Raw genomic sequence first — 23838 nt, forward strand, 5'->3', positions numbered from 1 at the left:
GGGTGGCTCAGTCGGTGAAGTGTCCACCTTTGGCTCAGGTCATGATCTCACGGTCTTGGGATAGAGCCCTCAGTGGGCTCCCTGCTCAGTGGGCAGCCTGCTTCTTCCTCTCCTCCCCAGTTGTGCTATCTCTCTCAAATAAATAAGTAGTGAAATCTTAAAAAGAAAAAAAAACCTAACAGAATAAGACAGAATTAAAAAAACAGTAAACAACAAGCTGTTTCAGCATCCTTGAGGGGGGCAGCCCATCCCTACCAGATGACCAGAATCCATCAGCTGTGAAGGTAAAGCACAACTGGAAGAAATCTGCCATCAAGACCCTGAATTTCAGATTTCTGCAGTGGTGTTAAAAAAAAAAAAAAAAAAACTTACCCACAAGAATGTCACTTCTTTCAGACTAGGTCCTCCGACGCATCTGTCTTGTAGAAGAACCTGGGCATTTCCGGCCAAGGCCTACAGCCTCACACTTCTCCGTTTCTTTCCCTGTGTTCTCACCCTCCCCTATTCTGCTGCATGGGCCAGATTTTCTTTGGTCTCCCCAGCACCACCCTCCTTAGCGCCTAGGCGGCTCTACCTCCAGCAGCTGTCCCTTTGGAAGGGGCTTTTCAGTTTTCCAAAGACGAACCTGAAGTCATTCTAATTTTTCTCTAATGACCAGCGGAGGTTGGGGGCAGCCTCAAAAACCATGAACTCCTAGCCAAGGTAGCACGCGCTCATTTTCCTCTTGACCTCAACTTTGCTCCCACTGCCCAATTCCTGACACAGTAGGACTGAGGCTTCGCCGTCACCCCTACAACAGGACCACCACCCCGGAAGCGGAAGCTGTTTAATCGGGCCACTGCGGGGGTACTTGCAGCCATCACCGGGGTGGGCGTGTTTGCGGCACTTTCACGACAAGGCCCGGCCTCTTTACGGCCACACCTGGGCCCACTCCTGTGTGCGGGTGCGCGCACGCAGAGGGACCCTGCCTCGGGCGCGCGCACGTCCTCCACCACCTGCTTCCCGCGCCCTGCCCTGCCTCCCTTCTCCAGTCAGCCTTTGGGAGCCTGGTAGTGCTTTGATTACCTCCTCCGCTAGGGCATCCCTAGGCTTTTTTCTTTTAATTTATTTTATTTAAAAAGATTTTATTTATTTGGGGCACCTGGGTGGCTCAGTGGTTGAGCATCTGCCTTTGGCTCAGATCATGATGTCCGGGTCCTGGGATGGAGTCCTGCATCGGGCTCCCACGGGGAGCCTGCTTCTCTTTTTTTAAAAAAAAGATTTTATTTATTTATTCAACAGAGAGAGAGCACAAGCAGAGGGAGAGGCAGGCAGAGAGAGATGGAGAAACACGCTCCCTGCGGAGCTGGGTGCCCGATGGGGCTCCATCCCGAGACCCTGGGATCATGACCTGAGCTGAAGGCAGACGCTCTACCAATTGAGCCACCCAGGCGCCCCTTTATTTTTTTTTTTTTTTAAGTGAAAGCAATTCTCCCTCCCTTGAATTTGAATAAGATGGGCTGATGCTTACTGCTCTAAGTGCTTAGATTAGGAACACGTGGGTGGCTCAGTGGTTGAGCATAGGCCTTTGGCTCAGGTCGTGATCCCAGGGTGCTGGGATGGAGTCCTGCTTGGGGCTCCCTGCAGGTGCCTGTTTCTCCCTCTGCCTGTGTCTCTGCCTCTCTCTCTCTCTCTCTCTCTCTCTGTCTCTTATGAATGAATAAACTTTTAAATCTTTTTTAAAAATGTTGAGATTAATTCATTTCACCTCACAATGGACCTTTAGATGAAAAACTGGCTAAAATCATGCTTAGGTCAGAATTTGAACCTGAGCTATTTTGGGTCTCCAGTCGCTGCCCTTACCTACAGCACATGCTCCCTCTTCTGAGACAGGCCCTTACGTCAAAAACCAGGGATCCTACCTGGCCTTTTCTCTGTAATCCCCACCCCTTCCTCCCAGATTTTTGTTCTGGGGGGATGTTTCTCCAGATGCCTCGGGTGGCTCTGGTCAGTAGTTTATCTCTCTTTGAGGTAGGGGAGCTGAAGGGAGTCCATTTTAGAAAGGCTCTATCTCTGCTATTTCTCTGCTAGGTCACAGTTACTCTTGGTCTATATTTTGCATCTGAATTAACCAAAGAAGCTATGTTCCCACTTCAAAGGGGAAACAAGAAAGTTAATCTTTCTCTGAACTTTTGTCCTAAGCCCCCAAACACCTGATAACATCTACAAAGAGGCAGATCGCAAACATGTTCCAGGGCGTTAGTCTTGAACGAATCTTAGCTGATGCTGGCATCAATAACCCCTACCTTCAATGATTTATAGAATTACACCTATTATTCACCTGCCACTTGCTTTTGATCGGGCCCTACCCTGGATTCCTGAAGGAACATGTATACTAGACTTCTTTCCAATATAGGCTCATCACGCTCCTTTCCTTTCTGAGTCTCCTAGACATGCTGTCTGCTATTATGTCACTCACACTATTCAATAAACTCTGTTTTTACTTTCTCTGGTTCACATCTCATTTCTGTCCTGTGCAAAGTTGGTCTTGCAGGGCACCCTCTGTGGATCCTTGGATCCAGCCTGCCTGCATCATCTTCATCAGACTGTGAGCAACCTACGATAAAGGACCACTTCCGATTAAGCTCTGTCCTTAACCCCTCCTGGCAGCCTGGACACAAGTAGGGCCTTAGGGAATGTTTTAGAGAGAAGGCCTCCTTTCTGAAAATGTAAGAGCCTCTGCCTACTGGAGGTTCCTTGAGGACAGGTTCTGGTCTCGGTCCCCACCACCTACAGGACCTGCAAAACAGCATGGGCCCAGTAAATGTTGTTTCAATATTCACTTAAAAAGTTATTGAGCACCAAGAGTATGCCATTGTGAAGTAGATGGAGTCTGTTTCCAGGCTTGTTCAACTGGTGCCATAATAGCAGTACTTTGGAGGGATGCTGTTTGCATAGTGCCACACATCAGAGCTTCTATTTTTCCAGTCTCATAAAGACCGGTGATCCCAGCCTGAATCTCTGTCAGTGGGAAGATGCATAAGTGAGATGATGCGCAGGAAAGTGTTTTGCAAATACCAAAGCACCAGTAGATGTAAGTGGTGATGGTTTTATAACTATTATGACAGTGAATAGAGGTTATTTGATGCCAAAGGTATTGGAGTCAGACACATCCTGCATTAGGTCCTAGTCCCTCCAATTACTTGCCTTGGACAAGTTGGTTAACTCAAATACATATCTCTGCGTGTCAATTACCACCTGTTGCACTAGGGTAAGCATTGGACATATGATCCTTCATGATCATCTTATAATCCTTATAGTCCATAATAATTACATGATATAGTTTGCCCAATATTTTATATCTTGTATCCTGAGTGTCCTCTTTCACGCTCCAGATGTTCCTGGTTTGATGAATTGGAATTTCTTAAAATTATCACATGTTCATCAGAAGACATCATTTAAGAGAATGAAAATGCAAGCCACAGAGTGGGAGAAGATATATGACAAAGGACTCATATTCAAACTGTATTGAGAACTTCTATAGGTCAATAAGGAAAAGACAAATAGTTCAATTTAAAAATGGACAAGACTTGAGCCAGCACTTCACGGAAGAGAATATCCACAGGGCCCATAAGTATATAAAAAGGCACTAAAGTTCACGATTCAACAGGGAAATGCAAATCAAAACCACAATGAGATAGTACTCACTATACATCCAGTAGAATGTCTAAAAGTGAAAATATTGACAATACCAAGTGTTGGGGAAAATATGGAAAGAAGCTGAGAACTCTTTTTTTTTTAAAGATTTTATTTATTTATTCATGAGAGAGAGAGAGAGAGAGAGAAGCAGAGACACAGGCAGAGGGAGAAGCAGGCTCCATGCAGGGAGCCCGATGTGGGACTAGATTCTGGGACTCCAGGATCATACCCTGGGCCAAAGGCAGGTCCTAAACTGCTGAGCCACCCAGGCGTCCCAGAAGCTGAGAACTCTTAAAGTCACCAAGAATAGCAAGGTTTCAGGGACCATACTTTTATTTTTCTCCTCTTTCATTTCAATATAAGCAGCAAGAACAAACTAGGGATAATAGGATGCTCTTCATGGGTCTTGGACATGTTCTATATCTTGATCCGGGTGGAGGTTCCAGGATTGTGTGAACATATGCGAAAGATGCACTGAGGGGGCACCTGGCTGGCTCAGGGGTTGAGCGCCTGCCTTTGGCTCAGGTCGTCATCCCAGAGTCCTGATTCCAGTCCCACATCAGGCTTCCCACAGGAGCCTGCTTCTCCCACTGCCTAGGTCTCTGCGTCTCCCTCTGTGTCTCTCATGAATAAATAAAAATAAAATCTTAAAAGAAAAAAAATTTGCGCTGAGGATGTGCGCATCTTATATCCTGTTACCTCTTCGCATTCTAGAGTCCTGCGGGTGAGCGCTGCGCGTGCACGAGCGCCCAGGGGCGGGGAGAGACTGGCGCGCGCGCGTCCGCGAGCGGAAGCCCGAGGCGGGGGGCGGTGCGCGCATGCGTGCGGAGGGGCCGGAAGGAGAACGGCCGGGCCCGGAAGCGGGGCGGGCGGCCCGGCCGAAGCCGGCCATGGAGGGTCGTCCCGCCGGTCGGGCGTCGCCGCGCGAGGGGCCGGCCGAGGAGGAGGCCGAGCTCCAGGGAGCTGCCTGGAGCGGGGACAGCGGCAACGTGTCCCAGAGCCACAGCAGCGCTTCGGGGCCGTGGGAGGACGAGGGCTCCGAGCTGGGCGCGCCCGGCCGCGACCTGCCGCTGCTGCGCCGCGCCGCCGCGGGCTACGCCGCCTGCCTGCTTCCCGGAGCCGGGGCGCGGCCCGAGGTCGAGGCCCTGGACGCCAGCCTGGAGGACCTGCTCACCAGGGTGGACGAGTTCGTGGGCATGCTGGACATGCTGCGCGGGGACTCGTCCCACGTGGTCAGCGAGGGCGTGCCTCGCATCTACGCGAAGGCCACGGAGATGCGGCAGGTGTACAGCAAGATCGACCGGCTGGAGGCCTTCGTGGCGATGATCGGCGCCAGCGTGGCCAGGATGGAGGAGCAGGTGGCCCGGGCGGAGGCCGAGCTGGGCGCTTTCCCCAGCGCCTTCCGGAAGCTGCTACACACGATCGCCGTGCCCTCCTTCTTCCACAAGGCGTCCTCCGGCAGGCCCCAGCCGGGCGCCTACGAACCGCCCGTCCTGTTCCGGACCGAAGACCACTTTCCCTGCTGCAGCGAGAGACCTCAGGTCTGAGTCCGCGGGACGGCGCCGGTCGGGGGGGCTGCCTGCTGCACACCCGCGTGCCTCGCCGCCTGCGTGATTGCGTGTGGTTTTCCGTGTCTTCCGAGCCGAAACGAGGGCGGCCTGGTCGGGGGGTCCTCGGGGAAGCGAAATGAACCAGCTCATCGGGGCGCTGCGGCATTACGGTTCCTTTTATGGGTTTTACAGCTCGGCCAACAGTGTTCACCTTTCCAGAGTTTCTATATTTTATACACTTAAGAAGAACTGCTGAGGTGTTCAGAGCCTTGTTATTTCCATCCTAATGGCGATTCCATTTTCTGTAGCTTAGTTTCAGGGTAGATGGTAAGTTATTTCACGTCCTATGAAGCTTTTCACATCATGGGCCGTAAACGGAAGGATCATACACTTTCTGAGAAGATGTATTGATTTATTGCAACTAATTCTGAAGTTGAATTTGACACTGGGGCCTCAGAATCTTAATTTGTCCACGGCAAACGTCTGTGGTTGCTAACATTTTTGGCTTATAACTTAAATATTAATAAAAATTCTAACTTTTATCGGAAAAAGCTTTTCTTCTGAAAAGGACTTATTCCCTTTTTTGTTTGTTTGTTTGAAAATAGACCTGTTGCTCATGATTTTAGGGATAAGGAAAAGTGGCTTGGGAGTACCTCCTTGAGGATGTGAAAAATGTGAAAAGACTCAGCTACTATTTCACAGAATTTTATGTTTCTTTCAAAGTGAATAGTTAAATCACACGTGTGAATGACCAGTGTTAGGATTTTTGTCTTTTTCACCGACAGCATAGAATCTTGCAGTTACAACAGGCTTTGATCTTGATTTGAATCTTAATCTGTATTCTCCATTGGTCCTCACAGACAGTAGACCTCAACTATGCACCCAGCTTAGGGTGTTTTTGTGGCATTTATCGAAGATCTCAGAGGCTGACAGGGCAGGTATAGCCTCCCTTAGCTGTGTACATCATGATAAATCCGATAATGCAATCTGCACCTTAGCTTTCATGGACCTTCCATATCGCACATTTACAGTTTTTATTCAGGAAGCTCATTGATGACAAAGAATCTCTGAATTTAGAAGCTGAAAGCACATGTAAGTTACATTTAATACTGGCCATCACTGGGAAGTAATAGCATATCCCTATGACGTCACTGAATATGAAAATAGCTTTCCTTTTAAAAAAAAAAAAAAGATTTTATTTATTTATTCATTCATGAGAGAGACAGAGAGGCAGAGGGAGAAGCAGGCTCCATGCAGGGAGCCCGATGTGGGATTTCATCCCAGGTCTCCAGGATCACGCCCTGGGCTGAAGGGCTGAAGGCTGCGGTAAACCACTGAGCCACCCAGGCTGCCCCTGAAAATAGCTTTCTTATTTAATATCCATGTTGCTAAAATGCCTTTTTCTTTAAAGGACAATCTCTCTTTTTTTAAGATTTTTATTTATTCATGAGAGACAGAGAGGAAGGCAGAGACATAGGCAGACGGAGAAGCAGGCTCCCTGCAGGGGGCCTGATGCAGGACTCCATCCCAGGCCCCTAGATCATGACCTGAGCCAAAGGCAGACGCTCAGCCACTGAGCCAACCAGGTGCCCTAGCTAAAATGCTCTTTAAAATTGTGGTTAAGGGGCACCCTGGGTGGCTCAGCTGGTTAAGTGCCTGCCTTGGGCTCAGGTCCTGGCCCCAGGGTCCTAGGATTGAGTTCCATATTAAGCTCCGTGCTCAGCGGGGACTCTGCTTCTCTGTCTCCCTCTGCCTGCCACTGCCCCTGCTCATGCTCTCTATCAAAGAGCAAAATCTTTAAAAATAAAATAAAATTGTGGTTAATATTAAAAAGCAGGTAGTAATTAGGGCAGATTATGAAAAAATTAGAATTTTAAAGCTGAGATTTGATCTCTGCATAATAAAAACTCTAAATTCCAGAAAGCATTAAGTTCACAAGTATGCTAAAGAGTAACACTTTATTAATATATAAAGAACATATAGTACTTATTTACTTTCATTATCTATAAAGTAAACTGGGTTGAGAACATTAAAGTATAATAACCAGTAAAAGAATGAAATTCAGCTTGACATTTTTTTTTTTTAATATTTTTTTAAATTTATTTATGATAGTCACAGAGAGAGAGAGAGAGGCAGAGACACAGGCAGAGGGAGAAGCAGGCTCCATGCACCGGGAGCCTGATGTGGGATTCGATCTCGGGTCCCCAAGATCGCGCCCTGGGCCAAAGGCAGGCGCCAAACCGCTGTGCCACCCAGGGATCCCCAGCTTGACATTTTTTAAAGTTAATCACATATCATTTTCTTTTTTTTTTTTAATTTTTATTTATTTATGATAGTCGCACAGAAAGAGAGAGGGGGGGTGGGGGCAGGCTCCATGGACTGGGAGCCCGATATGGGATTCGATCCCAGGTCTCCAGGATCGCGCCCTGGGCCAAAGGCAGGCGCCAAACCGCTGCACCACCCAGGGATCCCCACATATCATTTTCTGACAATACTTTAAAAAACAAGCCCTGGCAGTACCTCGCTGGCTCGGTGGGAAGAGTGTGCAATTCTTAATCTTGGGTTCTGAGTTTGACCCCCACGTGGGATATAGAGATTACTAAAAAATAAACTTATGGGGCAACCCAGGTGGCTCAGCAGTTTAGCGCCGCCTTCAGCCCAGGGCCTGATCCTGGAGACTGGGATCCAGTCCCACATCCAGCTCCCTGCATGGAGCCTGCTTGTCCCTCTACCTGTGTCTCTGCCTCTCTCTCTCTCTCTCTCTCTCTCTCTCTCTCTCTCTCATGAATAAATAAAATCTTTAAAATTAATAAATAAATATTTTATTTAAGATTTTATTTTTAAGTAATCTCTACACCCAACATGGGGCATGAACCCACAACCCCGAGATCAGGAGCTGCACACTGTACCAACTGGGCCAGCCAGGCACTCCAAATACAAACTTAAAAAAAACCCTGGTTTAGATGACAACTTACATGATTACATGTGCAGCTTATCTCTAAGCAGCCTTGGGTTCTGAAAACTCTTGTGGTCACTTGTTCTTGAAGGTTCTAAATAGAGAGTGCAGGGCCTTGTTTGGAATGGGGGACTCGAAGCTGGTTTGCATAGTGTGGGACAAATGAAGCTCCTTTGTCTCAAGAACCAGGGTTGGGGGAGCCAGGCACACCCCTGCTCTGGCACTGCTACCCTCAGACCTCCTGGCTCCTTCCTCCACTATCCCTGACCAACTGGAGATTTAAGGAAGGTCATTCTCACTCTAATAAGTCAATAAAATTTGGGGGGGACACTAGTTTTCATCATGGGTGACCCCAGCAGATTCATCTCTACTGCTGGGTCTGGAGCTCCCCCACTTAATAGAAGAATAAACAAGGACGGGGTTTAATAAAGCTCGAGAGGAGGTACCCCACCAGTCTCCAGGAGTCCATCTGTTCTTCACTCCCACACCTGCTTATAGAGCACAGCTCTGCTTAGAGTGTCTGGGAGTCCATAGGACCTCCACCTAGTCCAAGGGCAGCCTCGGGCATCCGGGAGCCAGTTTATGAACACTCATGAAACTGGGTACTAATGAGCTAGTCAGTACCTTGTGGCTTTTCCTCCTAGCCAGAACTTTGAGAAACGAGTCTTGGACCATGTGTAAGGAGGTGGATCCATTCAATGTAAATGGAAAAGTGCAGATAGAAAAGTGGATGGCTCAGTCCGTTTTGGTTTTTTTTTTCCAAGATTTATTTATTTATGATAGACACAGAGAGAGAGGCAGAGACACAGGAGGAGGGAGAAGCAGGCTGCATGCCGGAAGCCTGACGTGGGACTCGATCCCGGGATTCACGCCCTGGGCCAAAGGCAGGCACTAAACCGCTGAGCCACCCAGGGATTCCCTGGATGGCTCAGTCCATTAAATGTCTGCCTTCAGCTTAGGTCATGGTCCCAGGGTCCTGAGATCGAGCCTTGCTTTGAGCTCCCTACCTGGGTTCACTCACTGTCTCCCAAAACAAAACAAAAAGTGCAGCTCGTAGATTCAGTCCGGTGTGAACCTGCTAACTGTATGAACTAGGACAGGCTAGCCATATCCCTAAATGGCCAGATGGAAAGAACCACAAGGCTCCCCAGTCTCCCAACTACTCCACCCTCGTGGTACACAAGCAGCCACAGACCACATGTAGACAAATGTGCAGGGTGTGTGCAAATAAAACTTACAAACAGGTATTTCTTGAAACAAAAGACCTAAGGAGAGCAAACTAATAATGTTCTGAATTTAAGATTTTAAACTACTTTGGCTGCCTCAAAAGGAAGCAGCACATGGGAAAGCATTAGTTGGTTAGGTTTTTTTCCCCACTGCTGGTGAAAGCAAATAAGGAGAGCTGGGCTCAGGACAGCAGAGAGGGAGCCCAGGTCACCAGCTGTCTTCAGACCTCAGACAGTCACAAACAGCTGGAGGCCACCTTAGGTCTTACCTGCTTCGAGACCCACCTTCTTTATCAGAAACAAAACTTCATGGACTCTCACACAGCAGTGTCTTCTAAGGACTTCAGCTTAGAATGATTTGTTAATAGAGCTAACGGGGCTCAGTTGGTTGAGTGTCTGCCTTCAACTCAGGTCATGATCCCAGCATCCTGGGATAGAGCCCCCGTGTCACACTCCCTGCTCAGCGGGGAGTTTGCTTCTCCGGCTCCCTCTACCCCTCCCCCTGCTTGTGCGCGCGCTCTCTCTCTCTCTCTCTCTCTTTCTCAAAAAAAAAAAAAAAAAAAATAGAACTGACATCCAACTCATCAGTATGACTACAAGGACCACCCAGAACACATCCCAAATGCACCAAATGTCCATACCACAGTTAACCCATCTCACCTGGGCTGCTCAGCAGCTTCTTAAGTGGTTTTCTGCTTCCTTCAACCCCTCTCCAAGCCACTCTGCACACAGTAAGCAGCAGCCAGAGGTGTCTTTAAAAACCACAGGCCAGGGATGCCTGGGTGGCTCTGGCTGAGCGTCTGTCTTTTGCTCAGGGAGTGATCCTGGGGTCCTGGGATGGGGTCCTGCATCAGGCTCTCTGCAGGGAGCATGCTTCTCCCTCTATGTTTTTGCCTCTCTCTCTTTGTTTTTCATGAATGAATAAATAAAATCTAAAAAACAAAAACCACAGGCCAGATAGATTGCCTGATACCATCATTAGCTTCTCTCTTTTTTTAAAAATTTTATTTATTCATGAGAGAAACAGAGAGAGAGAGAGGCAGAGGGAGAAGCAGGCTGCATGCTGGGAGCCTGATACAGGACTCGAGCCCCAGGCCAAAGGCCGGCCCTAAACCGCTGAACCACCCAGGGACGCCCCCTACCATTGGCTTCTGGAGACATTAGAATAAGATCTGAATTCTGTTCTATGGCCTGCCACACCCTACAGGATCTGGCTCCCACCCCTGCAGTGACCTTGACTTGGGCCTCCTCTCTCCCCTTGCTCACACCCCTCCAGACTCTCAATCCTGAGAGGTAGCATGGTCTGCACCCCCCTCCCTCTGGCAGGTGTGGGCTCCTTCAGGCCTGCTGCAGGAGGCTGTACTGACAGCAGTAACATCCTTCAGGCCGCCAGAGTGAACCAATGGCCAGGCAAAAACCGGGTGCCCCACAAGGATCAGGAGGCAGAAAGGTGAATACAGTAATTCAGTCAAGTGTCTGCTGGGAACTGGAGCACCCAGGGAGGACTGAAGACACCAAGGAAAATAAGACCTGATTTTTCTTCTTCAAGAGCCCGATGGGCCAGCAGGTGAGCGGGTCAGATGGCCACTCGGTCCAATCCCAGGTTCAGGTAGGCTCAGGATTGAATTTGTTAATTTGGTACAAGCTTTCCTGGGCGCTCTAAGAGGGCCACTTCTCCATTGTGCCCCAGGGATGTTGATAGAGAACTTCCAGAACTACCTTTTCTTTTTTTTCTCTCTCTCTTTTATTCATTTATTTGAGAGAGAAATGAGCAGAGAGAACGGGAGAGGGAGAAGCTGACTAGCCACTGAGCTGGTAGGCTGATGCAGGACTGGATCCCAGGACCCCAGGGTCATGACCCCAGCCGAAGGCAGGCGCTTCAACAACTGAGCCCCCTAGGGCCCCCCAGAACTATCTTTCTGAAGAGACTGCTTCATGTGCCAAAAGGTTAAAAATCCCTTTCCAAAGCGGACCTCCACGGTGAGCTCCAGCCATAGGGAAGGGAATGCATCTTAGAATGAGAGATTCCCCTTTGTGTCTTCATCCCCGAGGGAGGCGAGCCGCGGGGCGTCGGGTGGGCCCGGCCGAGGCTGGAGGCGGAGGCTGGAGGCCGGAGGCCGGAGCTCCGGGGCGCGTCCCAGGCCCGGCCCAGGCCCCTCCTGCGGACCGGCACCGGCTCCGGCACCGGGACCGCGCAGGAGGCTGGCCGGGGAGCTGCAGGAGCCGCGCCTTCCCGGCAGGGGGCGCCGCCGCAGCGAGAAAGGCCGCCCTGCAAGCGGCCGGTCCCGCCCCGCCTTCCGCAGCTGCGACCCCGGGTCGGGCCGTGGGGCCCTGGAAGCTGCAGGATCAGAGCCCTCAGGCCCGGTCCCTCCCGGGGGGCCCGCAGTGGGGCGGGGGGGGGCCGCGGCAACACCTCAAGGCTGCTCTTCTGGCCCGGGGTGCGTGGGGGGGAGGTGGGCTAGGAGCCGCCAGTGGGCAGGGGGCACATACAGTGTGGGGCAGGGGCGGCAAACAGCGGCCCTGCCCCGTCCCTCACCCTGTTTGCCGTCCTCTGCGTCTGTTCTGCACCCAGAATGAGCAGGCTCCTTTGTTGATGCGCCTGTCCGTCTGTCTGCCTGTTTCCCCATTACGGCCGGCCGGCCTGGAGCTTGGCCTTTGTCGGCTTGGGGCGCCCCTGAGTCCGGGGTGCCTGGCCCAATGGCTGGCCCAGAGCAGGCCCTCCCAATGTGAGGGATGCACGGAAGACGCACACTGGAGGTGGGCAGGCGGTGGGCAAGGAGGAGCCTGCAGCTCATATGGCCCCCGGAATCCAGTTCCCGGTCCTGCCAAAACCAGGAGACCTATTGCAGTTTTCTCGGAGGGGAGAGAAAGGCAGACTGCTGTCCCAACACACACAAAGTCCCTGTCACTGCTCCCAGGTGGGCTTTCGTGACAGCATGTTGTTGCCTGGGACTCTGCTCACTGAGGGAAGAGTCTGCTGGGTGGGAGATCCAGGGCTGGGAGGTCCCAGGCTGGGAGGCGGAAATTAAGAGTAGCTGGCACAAGCGGAGTCCCCCGTGCCAGCAGCACTACTGCTTTGCAAGATGGTTAAGTTGGAAACCTAAGTGTTCTTGTCTTCTTTCTTGCTTTATTTATTTTTTTTAAGATTTTATTTTTTAAAGATTGTATTTATTTATTCATGAGAGACACACACAGAGAGGCAGAGACACGGGCAGAGGGAGGAGCAGGCTCCATGCAGGGAGCCAGATGTGGGACTCGATCCCTGGATCCAGAATCATGCCCCGAGCCGAAGGCAGACGCTCAAATGCTGAGCCATCCAGGCATCCCCAAGATTTTGTTTATTTATTTGATTGAGAGAGAGAGACAGAGGGAGAGAGAGCATGAGCAGGGGGAGGAGCAGAGGGAGAGGGAGAAGCAGCCGAGCAGGGAGCCTGACTCTTGGGCTTGATCTCAAGACTCCAGGATCATGACCTGAGCCCAAAGGTAGTTGTCTCACCGACTGAACCACCCAGGGTCCCCTTAATTGATTGCTTTAGTTCAATCATTGTTTTTATTCTTTTAAAAAGAATTGCTGATAAAATAACACGTAACATATATTTACCATCTTAACCATTTTTTGTGTGTCCAGTTCCGTGCTGTTTAGCACATTCATGCTGTTGTGCAGCCACCACCACCGCCCATCCCTAAAATCCTTTCCTTGCAAGATTCACACTCTGTCCCCATTCAATACTAATCCGCACACCCACCCACCCCCAGCCCAGGCACCCACCACCTGCTTTCTGCCTCTGTGAACCTGACTGCTCTCAGCACCTTATGTGACTGCAGTGCTACAGTGTTTGTCTTTTTGTGACAGGGTTCTTTTGCGGGGAACAATGTCTTCCAGGTTCATCCATGTGGTAGCAGGTGTCAGAATGTGCTTCCTGTTCAACATCGGGTAATATCCCATTGTGTGTCTGGACTACATTGTGTTCATCCATCCATCTGCTGATGGGCACTTGGGTTGCTTCCACCTTTTGGCTGCTGTGAATAACACTGCTTTGAACGTGGGGGTATAAATATCTCTCTGAAACCCTGCTTCCAACTTTTTTGGGTAAATACCCAGGAGTGAGATTGCTGGATCATTATGGCAGTTCCATTTTTTTTTAAGATTTTATTTATTTATTCATGAGAGACACACACACACACAGAGGCAGAGACACAAGCAGAGGGAGAAGCAGGCTCCCTGTGGGGAACCTGAGCTGGACTCGATCCCAGGTCTCCAGGATCACGCCCTGAGCTGAAGCCAGTGCTAAACCACTGAGCAATCCAGGCTGCCCCAATAGTTCTAATTTTAACTTTTTGAGGAGCCTCCACACTGTTTTCCACAGCGCTTGCACCATCTTTTACACTCCCATCAACAATGCACAGGGTTTCGATTTCCCCACATCTTCACCAACCCTTCTAATTATTAGTTTATAATGGCCATCTTAGCAGATGCAAGGTGGCGAGGGGGTGGAGAACATTCCAGCAGTGAGAATTGCAGTCAGTACCCCATCCCCCTGTGTTCTTGGTTCACCATCAAGCCTCCTGCCCACCTTTCCTTCCCCCCGGTAGGGGTGCTGGGCGTGAGCCTCAGGCACCATTTCTTAGTGGCAGAGTTACTGAATTATAGCCACCACCCCTGGGCAGATTCAGCCCGGTGTGCCATGGCAATGGTCGCAACAGCTGGCTGCTCTGGCTGCCTTCCTGACGGTGGGCGGGAGGGCATGTGGAGAAGCTCTTGCCCACATGGACAACCCCATGTCCACTGCAGCCACATGGGGAACATGCCCCTGGAAATTCTTAATACATTGTGCAAGACCAGTGAGATTGGAGCAGGGCCTTCTCAGGGTAGATGGGTTTCCTTTTGTCGATTTTGGATTGAATTTGCTCTTCTTGGGGATCCCTGGGTGGCTCAGCGGTTTGGCACCTGCCTTTGGCCCCAGCCATGATCCTGGAGTCCCCGGATTGAGTCCCACATCAGGCTCCTTGCATGGAGCCTGCTTCTCCCTCTGCCTGCGTCTCTGCCTCTCTCTCTGTGTCTCTCATGAATAAATAAATAAAATCTTAAAAAAAAGAATTTGCTATTCTTCTTTTTTCTTTTTAAGATCTTTTTTTTTTTAAGATTTATTTACTTATTTATTTATGATAGAGAGAGAGGGAGAGAGAGAGAGAGAGGCAGAAACACAGGAGTAGGGAGAAGCAGGCTCCATGCCAGGAGCCCGACACGGGACTCGATCCCAGGACTCCAGGACCGCGCCTCGGGCTAAAGGCAGGCGCTAAACTGCTGAGCCACCCAGGGATCCCCTTTTTTCTTTTTAAGATCTTATTTATTTATTTGACAGGGAGAGCAGGAGCGGGATGGGTGGCCAGAGGAAGAGGGAGAAGCAGACTCCCCGCTGACCAAGGAACCCAACAGCAATGTGGGGCTCAATCCCAGTGCCTTGGGATCATGACCTGTGCCAAAATCAAGAGTCAGATGCTTGGGCAGCCCCGGTGGCACAGCGGTTTGGCGCCGCCTGCAGCCTGGGGTGTGATCCTGGCGTCCCGGGATTGAGTCCCACATCGGGCTTCCTGCATGGAGCCTGCTTCTCCCTCTGCCTGTGTCTCTGCCTCTCTCTCGCTCTCTCTGAATGAATAAATAAATAAATCTTAAAAAAAAAAAAAAAGAAGAAGAATCAGATGCTTAACCGACTGAGCTACCTGCACCCCATTTTTCTGCTTTTCTAATTTATGAGTTGAATGCTACCAGCCTCCCTCTAAGAACTGCTTTTGCTACAATTTATATAAGTTGTGTTTTCAGTTTTACCCAGTTCAAATATTTTCAAGTTCCTCCTGATTTCTTCTTTTACTCCTGTGTTGAGAAGACTATTGTTTGGGACACCTGGGTGGCTCAGTGGTTGGGTGCCAGCCTTTGGCTCAGGTCGTGATCCTGGGATCCAGGATCGAATCCCACGTCGGGCTCCCTGCGAGGAGCCTGCTTCTCCCTTTGCCTGTGTCTCTGCCTCTTTCTCTCAGTCTGTATCTCATGAATAAATAAATAAATCTTAAAAAAAAAAGGGGGGGGGGGGAGACTGTTGTTTGATCTCCAAGAATCTGGGGTTTTTCAACTATCTCTCCATTAAGACTTTCTAGCTTACTTCCACTGTGGTCTGAGAGTACACACTGCATGGATGCCATTCTTTTAAACATAACGTGGCTCCGGCAAATGTTCCACAGGAGCCTGAGAAGAATGTGCGCTCTGCTGTTATTAGATGAGGTCGTCTCAGTGTTTTTCATTTTTAAAGCCATCTTTAGGGGTGCTTGGGGGACTTAGTCGGTTGAGCCTTCAGCTCAGGTCATGATCCCAGGGTCTGGGGATGGAGCACCACGTCAGGCTCCCTGCTCAGCGGGGATCCTGTTTCTCCCTCCCCCTGTGCCTGCCGCTCCCCCTGCTTGTGTTCTCTCTCTCTCTCTCTCTCTCTCTGTCCCTGTCAAATAAATAAATCTTTTTTAAAAAAACACTTTTTTATTTTGAAATAGTTTTAGGCTTGCATGGAGGTTGCAAAAATAGTTCAGGGAGCTCACGTGTGCCCTTCAGCCAGCTCCCCTCGGTGACACGTCTTACATAACCGCTGTGCAATGATCGACCCAGGAAATTGACATTGGCACCATCCACTAACTGAACGCAGCCCTTATTCGGATTCCTCCTGCCCTTGGGGGCACTTGCTTTTCCCCTTTGTACCTAGTTCTCTGTAACCACCGCCCCAGGTACAGATCTGTTCCATCGTCCCAGAGAACTCCCTTGTGCTCTCTGCCTGCTGGTCACCCCCTCCCCACTCCAACCCCTGGCCACCACTGACCCACTCGCTCTCGGTATGACTAGATATATTTTTAAAATTTCAAGAGCGGTATATAAATGGAATCATCTAGCATGTAATCTGAGACTGCCTTTGTTCACACAGCCTAATGCCCTTGAGATGAGCCTAGGTGGTCTCATTGCAGGGCCGTTCCTTTTGTTCTTGACACTGTCTGTCTTCCCATCTAGGGAAGAGGCCTCGACCCATTTCCTGAACCCCCTGGCTTCCTGGCTCCCACAGCCTGAGTGCTGTGCTCCAGGCAGCAGGACCCTGGGCCGTGAGCCCCGGGCAACCTGTCTCCGCAGCCCCAGTCAGTGCAGACTCTGCCTTGTGCTGTGCCCCCTGCTCACATTCTCTTGCTCAGCCCCGCTGGATGAGTACCCAGCTTTCAGATGGGAAGCAGAAGCACAGATGTCATTCGCTTCTAATCTGGCTGTGAGCAGAGATGCCCTGTGTGCCCCAGAAAGCCACTCCAGCACACACCCACCTGCGACTGTGCCATCCCGTTCCCCATGTGGGACACTCCCCATTCCCACTCCCAGGATGGCCTGGGATGGAAAGGATCTTTGGTAGCAGATGTCATCCATGCTGAGACCTAAACCAGGAGAGGGAGGCGGCCAGCCCGTGATGAGGGGAAGAACAGCTAATGCACAAGGGAACAGCAATTGCAAAGGCTCTGAGGCAGCAACAGGCATGGCACCTGGTGTCTCTCCGTGAGGTTTAGGAGTGAAGACAGGGAAGGAAGTCTCTGATATCAGGTGTTAAGGATTTTATTTGTGGGGATTCCACTTCCTAGTCACTTGTCTTGACTTTGGCTGGCTAAATCTGGGGCAGTGACTGGAGAACATGATCCTCACATGAAGAGAGAGTACAGAAAGCCACACTCAGGTGAAGATATGTGTACATGCATGCATGTGTGTGAGACACACTTCACTCAATCCCAAGACAGGAGTGTGGGGGCTATAGGAGGTGTCAGTGGGGTGGAGGGGTGGCTGGATCTCCTGAGAAGGCAGAGAGCGAAGAAGGAGGCAGCGGGGGTGAAGCCACTAGTGCCTGGTTCAGGGGCCAGCCTATGTGGCTTCAAATTTCAGCTCACCTCCATCTTGTTACATATGAGAAAACCAAGGCCAGGCAGAGGGAGGAAACCCACTCAAGGCCATGCCCCTCGCCCTTCACCGTGGCACATGCTCCCCTTCCACCCCCCATGCTGCCTCTTCGTCCCAGGTTACCCATTGAATGTCGTGCTTTCTTATATTTCTCCCAGTCTCGGTATCTGGTGAGAACAGCCACAAAGAAAAAGTCACTGCTAGATGGAGACACATGGACAACTGCTGGCAGACACACGTAGCTTTCAGACTCTCCCAGACTTTGAGATGAGAGGCCCAAAGAAGTCAAGAAAACTATCCAAGATCACATAGACTGAAAGTGGTAGAGATGGAAGTTGGACCAGAGTAGATGGCTTCATTTAAAATGCATCCTTTACTGATTCATTCAACAAACACTGTTTGGGGTGTGTAATGTGCACTGGGCACACTGGCCCACTGGCCAGTAAGACCCAGGCCCTGACTTCAAGGGACACTGAGGAAGAGTGTGCTGAAGAGTCATCTTAGTCATCACAAGAAGAAATCTTGGCATTCTATGTGAGGTCTGGAGTAGGGGTAGGTAGTCAGGGATGGCTCCCTGGAGGGAGTGATAGCTGAACTAAACATTACAGGGTGAGTCAAAGCTTTCTAGAGAGAAATGGGAGAGGAAGCACCCTCCAGGCAGAGGGAACAGCATGTGCAAACACACAGAGCAGAGATGGATTTGGAGAGCACATCATACAGTGAAGTCATCATTGTAAAATGAACTAGTGAAAAATCAGTTAGGCATATGAAACTTTACATTTTTTTTTTTAAAGGCCAATATGAGACAGGAGCAAGAACCTGCAGGTGGGCCATTGGTCTGACTCCTGCAGGCCTGCAGAGCATGGGCATCTTGCTCTGTTGATGGTTGACTAGGTAGCGGGAGCCTCTGGGGCCTTGACTCTTTGAGGCTAGTGTAAGACAAGGAGCAGGAGGGGCCTCTGAAGCCACTTTAAAGACTGTGCCTTCATCCCAGGGACCATGGGAGTCACTGCATAGCCACCTTGGAAAACTCAGAGGAAGTTACATCCAGATACCCTGTAGCACTCAGCAAGTAAGTCCAGTCAGTGCCAAGCTGCCACCAGTGACCCCAGAGATCTTTAAGGGTGTCACCAACAGGGGGTCACCTGAATGACAGGGCAAGTCCACACCAATGTGCACTGATCCCACTCTGCCAGACCTGCCAAGGTTCAAGAGTCTGCCCACATGTCCTAGGAGGGGCAGGACCCATCACTCCATTTCCCAGATGCCAGTGCGTGTTCTCAGGCCATGTGTCCCCAGACATCCAGCCTCTGGTCACTTCTCCAGAGCTGGCGTCTGGTCTTGCACTGGACTCAGGGCTGCTGGACTGGGTGGCACCTGAATCGCCTGAAATAAACCCTGGTCCTACCCTCACTCCTTACATGGTGCCCCAGACACGTTTCCCACCAAGCAGTCTCTCCGCTTGGGTCCACCCTCTACTTGCCTCCATCTCTGTGGATGCTCACTCTGAGGGAAGCTGGCTGCCATGCTGTGAGGAAGCCCAAATTAGCTGACACAGAAGGACCACATGGGAAGGCACCCATGGGGACAGCCAGTATCAACTGCCCCACATGAATGAACCCTCAGATGATTCCTGATGAGGCCCCAGATGACGTGGGGCCGAGATGAGCCCAAATCCCCCACCCCTGGAATCTGTTAACAAATCCTTGTTTCAGGAAGTCTTTGGGTGATTTGCCCCATAGCCAGAATAATGGGACCCGCCACCCTACCCTTGAATGGGGAATGGCTGGTAGTGGGATGGATGAGTTATCAACCCCCCTGTGATAAGCGCTGGGCAGGGGAAGCACAGGGGCTGGAGGGCCAGAGCCTTGGCGAGGGTAGAAAACCTGCCAGAGGGCAGCCTGGGTGGCTCAGTGGTTTAGCGCCACCTTCAGCCCACGGGCCTGACCCTGGAGACCAGGGATCAAGTCCCAGGTCGGGCTCCCCACATGGAGCCTGCTGCTGTCTCTGCCTGTGTCTCTGCCTCTCTCTCTCTCTCTGAATCTCTATCTCTCATGAATAAATAAATAAAATAGAAAGAAAGAAGAAAGAAAGAAAGAAAGAAAGAAAGAAAGAAAGAAAGAAAGAAAGAGAAAAAAAGAAAGAAAGAAAGAAAGAAAGAAAGAAAGAAAGAAAGAAGAAAGAAAGAAAGAAAACTTGCCAGAGGAGCAGTCAGGGGAAGGATTCCAGCAGAGTAACCGCAGGGGCAAGGGCCCAGAGGTGTGAACCCAGTGTGCTGGCAGAGCTCTGTTAGCGGGCCAAGTCCAAAGTCGGGTGAGGCAGGGGGTGAGGGCAGAGACAGGGCAGCCTTGGAATCTGTCCTGCAGCCTTGGAATCTGTCCCCGGGGAAGCCTACAGGAGGGGAGAGGTGGGGCAGATTTGATTGAGATCCTCTGGGGACCACACTGGGGAGGAAGAGTTGGGAGGGTTCTGGTTGGAGGTGGGTGAGCAGTGAGGAGGTTATAGCCCCATAAACCTTGGGCCCCCCTTCCCCAGGCAGGTGGGTCTGCTGTGGGGCAGAGAGGTTCAGCAGGCCCCTGAGCTTCCCTGCCTGCATCCCCCCCTGCTCCTTCCTTGTCTCTGGGCCTCTGCTACTTTTCCTGCCCACCAGCCATCCAGGGACTGACCCAGCTCCCTGAGGCCCTGATCCCATGAAAGAAATGCCACAGCCTGAAGAGCACTCCTGCATTGGCAGAGGGCACCTTGGGGCTTATTTCCCCAAAAGTTGCTCTAAGTGAGCCTGGCTGTTCCCAAAGCCAGCTCGCCCTACGTGTCCCGATCAGGTCAAGCTTCTGGATTGGCCCTGGAATGGTCAGACAACACACACACACACACACACACACACACACACACACCAATGGTGAAATGCACAGGCCTGGGGCTGGGCAGACCCAGTTCCATCCCTATTCCATTATTTACTCCTCGGACCCTGGCCAAGTCACTGGTATGCTCTGGCCCCAGTTGATTCCTAGGGGCACCTATTCCTAGGGATCGTGGAGAGCAATTGAGCTGAGATGTCGAGGCGCACGGAGGCTCACATGGCATCATTCCCGGACCACCGTCCTTCACGTGGGAATTCAAAACACGTTTTAGGTCCCAGGGGAGGGAAGTGCAGGAAAGGAAGACGTGCGTCCGTGTGTGAATCCCTCCCCGGGAGGCGAGCTGCCTGCAGACCGTAAAGGTAGACTTGCTGGTTCTCTGGGCGCTCGTGGCTCCGCGTCCGGCCCCGCTGCCCTCCCAGCCCAGCCTCACAGAGGTTGCAGATGGATGGGCTTGGCATGCCCCCCGTTTCAGGCCGTGCCGGGCCTTCCCTTAATAAAGACCTGTTTCTTCCTGGCTGTGCTCTTGGCCGGGCGATTGAGGGCTCAATGAGCTTCTGAGCGCCCAGCCTGCCCACCCTTCTGTTTGCCCACGGCGTCCTGTGGAAAGCTCACAATGTGGCCCTGTTCTCCTGCCACACAGCCGCCAGCTCCGCAGGCCTACCCGGGAGGAGGCTGTGCCAGCCGGGGAGGCTGCTTTTGCCGGTTTGCAGGAAGACGAAGGCACCGTGTGTGGCCGGAGGCGGGGCACGTCTTCATTGGCAGCCCCTTCAAATTAAGGGGTGATTTGTTGTGGACAAGACACATGTTCAGCAGGCAGACGGCCCTGGAGAGCGGGCTTCCCGATCATGCCAAGCTCACTCTGGTGCTGGGCCTTTCCACGGGCTGATCCTCTGATCCTTGTGGGGGTTGCTTCCTGGCTCTCCTTCACACCTGAGCGTGCGTGAGTGGGTCCTCCCTGGACCAGGATCGGCCCCAACTGAGTGCTTGACTCTATCTCAGGGCCCAGTTTGATTTTTACCCCCATGTCAGTAGCATTTGTCTTGTCCCTCTAGAGGGTATCCTTCAAGAGTCAAGTTGCTGTGTCTCTTGATCATGGCCATTCCCCAGAGCCCAGCACAGAGCCTGGTTCACAGAAGGCCACAATCAAGATTTGTTAGATGAATGAATGAACAAACCATCCACTGTATTAAGAAATCAGCCTGTGAGTCCGTGAAACCATGATTCAATGGATCAATCACCGAATTCATGAGGTCAGGGCACACAGGCAGGAAGCCTTTCCTGATGTGTATATCTTTAATCGCCTGATCATCCCCACTGGCCTCTGAGCCCTTTGGGGGGCAGTGCTGGGGCCAGTTTCCTGACCCGGGGTACCTGGACCCACAGCCACTGCTGGGCCAGTGCACACCATCCCTCCGTGAGTAGTGATTGAATGAAGAAGCTAGGGCCCTTCACATGACCTCTGATAAATTTGGGGGGGTCACCCTGGTTTTGCTCCATCTCAAGATCTTTGTAGCCACTATTCCTGGAGTTCTGCTGCCTGCCCCCTTCACATGAGGAGCGTCCTCCTTGGGGTCTCAGCTGGAGCGGCCCCTTCTCAGGGCAGGTTGTGCTCACTCAGCACGTGCATAGCTGATTCCGCGTCCACTACACAGCTCAGGGCAGCGGGCCCAGATCCAGCACACGATGTGCCCACAGTGACAGAGTTTGTTCGAGATACAGGTGCTCTATGGATTCCTGTCCTCCATTCATTTATATGACAGCTTTTTATCCAACACCCAGTGGGAACAGAAATGGAGCTGAAGCTGCTGAGTGAAGAAATATGTGCTTCCTGGAGCGGGGACGGGAGCAGGAGGACAGAAGAGCCAGACCACCTGCTCCTCAGGAAGGGGTGGTATGGGAAGGCTCCCTGGGGGAGGTGAGGTAACTCCACTTGGGTGGAGTCCCAAGAAAGGAACTGCCCACTCAGGTGGGGGGTGGTGTGGGAGCTGCAAGGTCAGCCCTCCAAGGGGATGTGGAGCTGGCCGCAAGTTCAGCAGGGCTTATGCGAAGAAGACTCCTCACTTGATTTTTTAAAAAATATTTTATTTATTCATTCATGAGACACACACACACAGAGAGAGAGAGAGAGAGAGAGAGAGGCAGAGACACAGGCAGAGGGAGAAGCAGGCTCCATGCAGGGAGCCTGATGTGGGACTCGATCCCAGGTCTCCAGGGTCACGCCCTGGGTTGAAGGCGGCACTAAACCGCTGAGCCACCCAGGCTGGCTTCCTCACTTCATTTGCTCCGCATTTTCGAGAGCCAGTGGTGGAAGCCCAAGAAGACCAATTTCATTTCAAAATTGGGCAGAGCCACACAGAGATGGAAGGAGCTGCCTGAGGAGGGAATGAGAGGATTCTGTTCCTTGGGGTATATAAGCTCTCTAGGGAGAAGGATGAGGGATTCACCTAGATGGGAAAGCTGTAAAACGCCAGAGAATCCAGAGAATCTATAGGGTCTAACACAGGCAGAGGAGGTATTTATTAGATGGTACCAACATGCTACTCATACAAATATACATGAAGAAGATTGTTATAGTTTGCTTATAATGAGAGAAACTCTGTGCCATAAGTTCCACTTTTATTTTTTATTTATTTATTTTTAAGATTTTTATTTATTTACTCATAAGAGACACAGAGAGAGAGAGGCAGAGACACAGGCAGAGAGAAGCAGGCTCCTTGCGGGGAGCCCACTGTGGGACTCAATCCCGGGACCCTGGGATCACACCCTGAGCCGAAGGCAGACGTTCAACCACTGAGCGACCCAGCCTCCCCATAAATTCCACTTTTAAAAAGTCATTTAGAGGGACGCCTGGATGGCTCAGTGGTTAAGCACCTCCCTTCAGCTCGGGGCATGATCCCAGTGTTCCGGGATCGAGTCCCACATCAGGCTCCCCACGGGGAGCCTGCTTCTCCCTCTGCCTGTGTCTCTGCCTCTCTCTCTTTGTGTATATCTCTCATGAATAAATAAATAAAATCTTAAAAAAGAAAGAAAGAAAGAAAGTCATTTAGAAAGTCATCCTATGCAATCAACATGTGTACATTCAGGATTTCCACGGGCCCAGTGCTCGCTGCAGTCCTGTATCTAACACTAACATTGGAAACGGCCTGAAAATTCATCTACGTGTTTTTTCTGTCTCCCCTCTGGACTGTGAGCTCCAAGGGGACAGGCCCTTGGCTGTCTTATTCACCACTCTACACACCTCTGGTGGGTGCAAGAGATACAGTGTAATCTGTTTCTTTGTCTTTCTTTTTTTTTAAATGATTTTATTTATTTATTCATGAGACACACACAGAGAGAGAGAGGCAGAGACACAGGCAGAGGGAGAAGCAGACTCCCTGCGGGGAGCCCGATGTGGGACTCCATCTCCAGACCCTGGATCATGTTCTGAGCCAAAGGCAGATCTCAACCCTGAGCCACACAGGCTTCTCCCTGTAAACTGTTTCTAAAGAGTATAATCCCAGGGGCACCTGAGTGGCTCAGTTGGTTAAGTGTCTGCCTTCAGCTCAGGTCATTAGGATCATGACTGGGATCCAGCCCTGCATCAGGCTCCCTGATTAGTGGGGAG

At 51.1% G+C, this 23838-nt stretch overlaps 1 protein-coding gene and 1 long non-coding RNA gene across 2 annotated transcripts in view; one reads left to right on the forward strand and one right to left on the reverse strand.

The window, feature by feature from the left end:
- The window catches only part of LOC140595485 (uncharacterized), a 26721-nt gene extending 25839 nt beyond the window's left edge, over window positions 1–882 (reverse strand). The window contains exon 1 of the long non-coding RNA XR_011997138.1: window positions 373–882. This is a non-coding gene — a long non-coding RNA (uncharacterized lncRNA). The remainder of the gene's footprint in view (window positions 1–372) is intronic.
- A 3599-nt stretch (window positions 883–4481) lies between these two features.
- On the forward strand, window positions 4482–5779 carry BLOC1S4 (biogenesis of lysosomal organelles complex 1 subunit 4). Its single transcript, XM_025999837.2, has one exon. It carries the CDS (start codon window positions 4497–4499, stop codon window positions 5223–5225), a length of 729 nt encoding a protein of 242 aa, XP_025855622.2. The 5' UTR covers window positions 4482–4496; the 3' UTR covers window positions 5226–5779.
- The last annotated feature ends 18059 nt before the right edge of the window (window positions 5780–23838 follow it).

This window comes from Vulpes vulpes, chromosome 14 (genome assembly GCF_048418805.1).
Source record: "Vulpes vulpes isolate BD-2025 chromosome 14, VulVul3, whole genome shotgun sequence".
NCBI classification, from domain to species: domain Eukaryota; kingdom Metazoa; phylum Chordata; class Mammalia; order Carnivora; family Canidae; genus Vulpes; species Vulpes vulpes.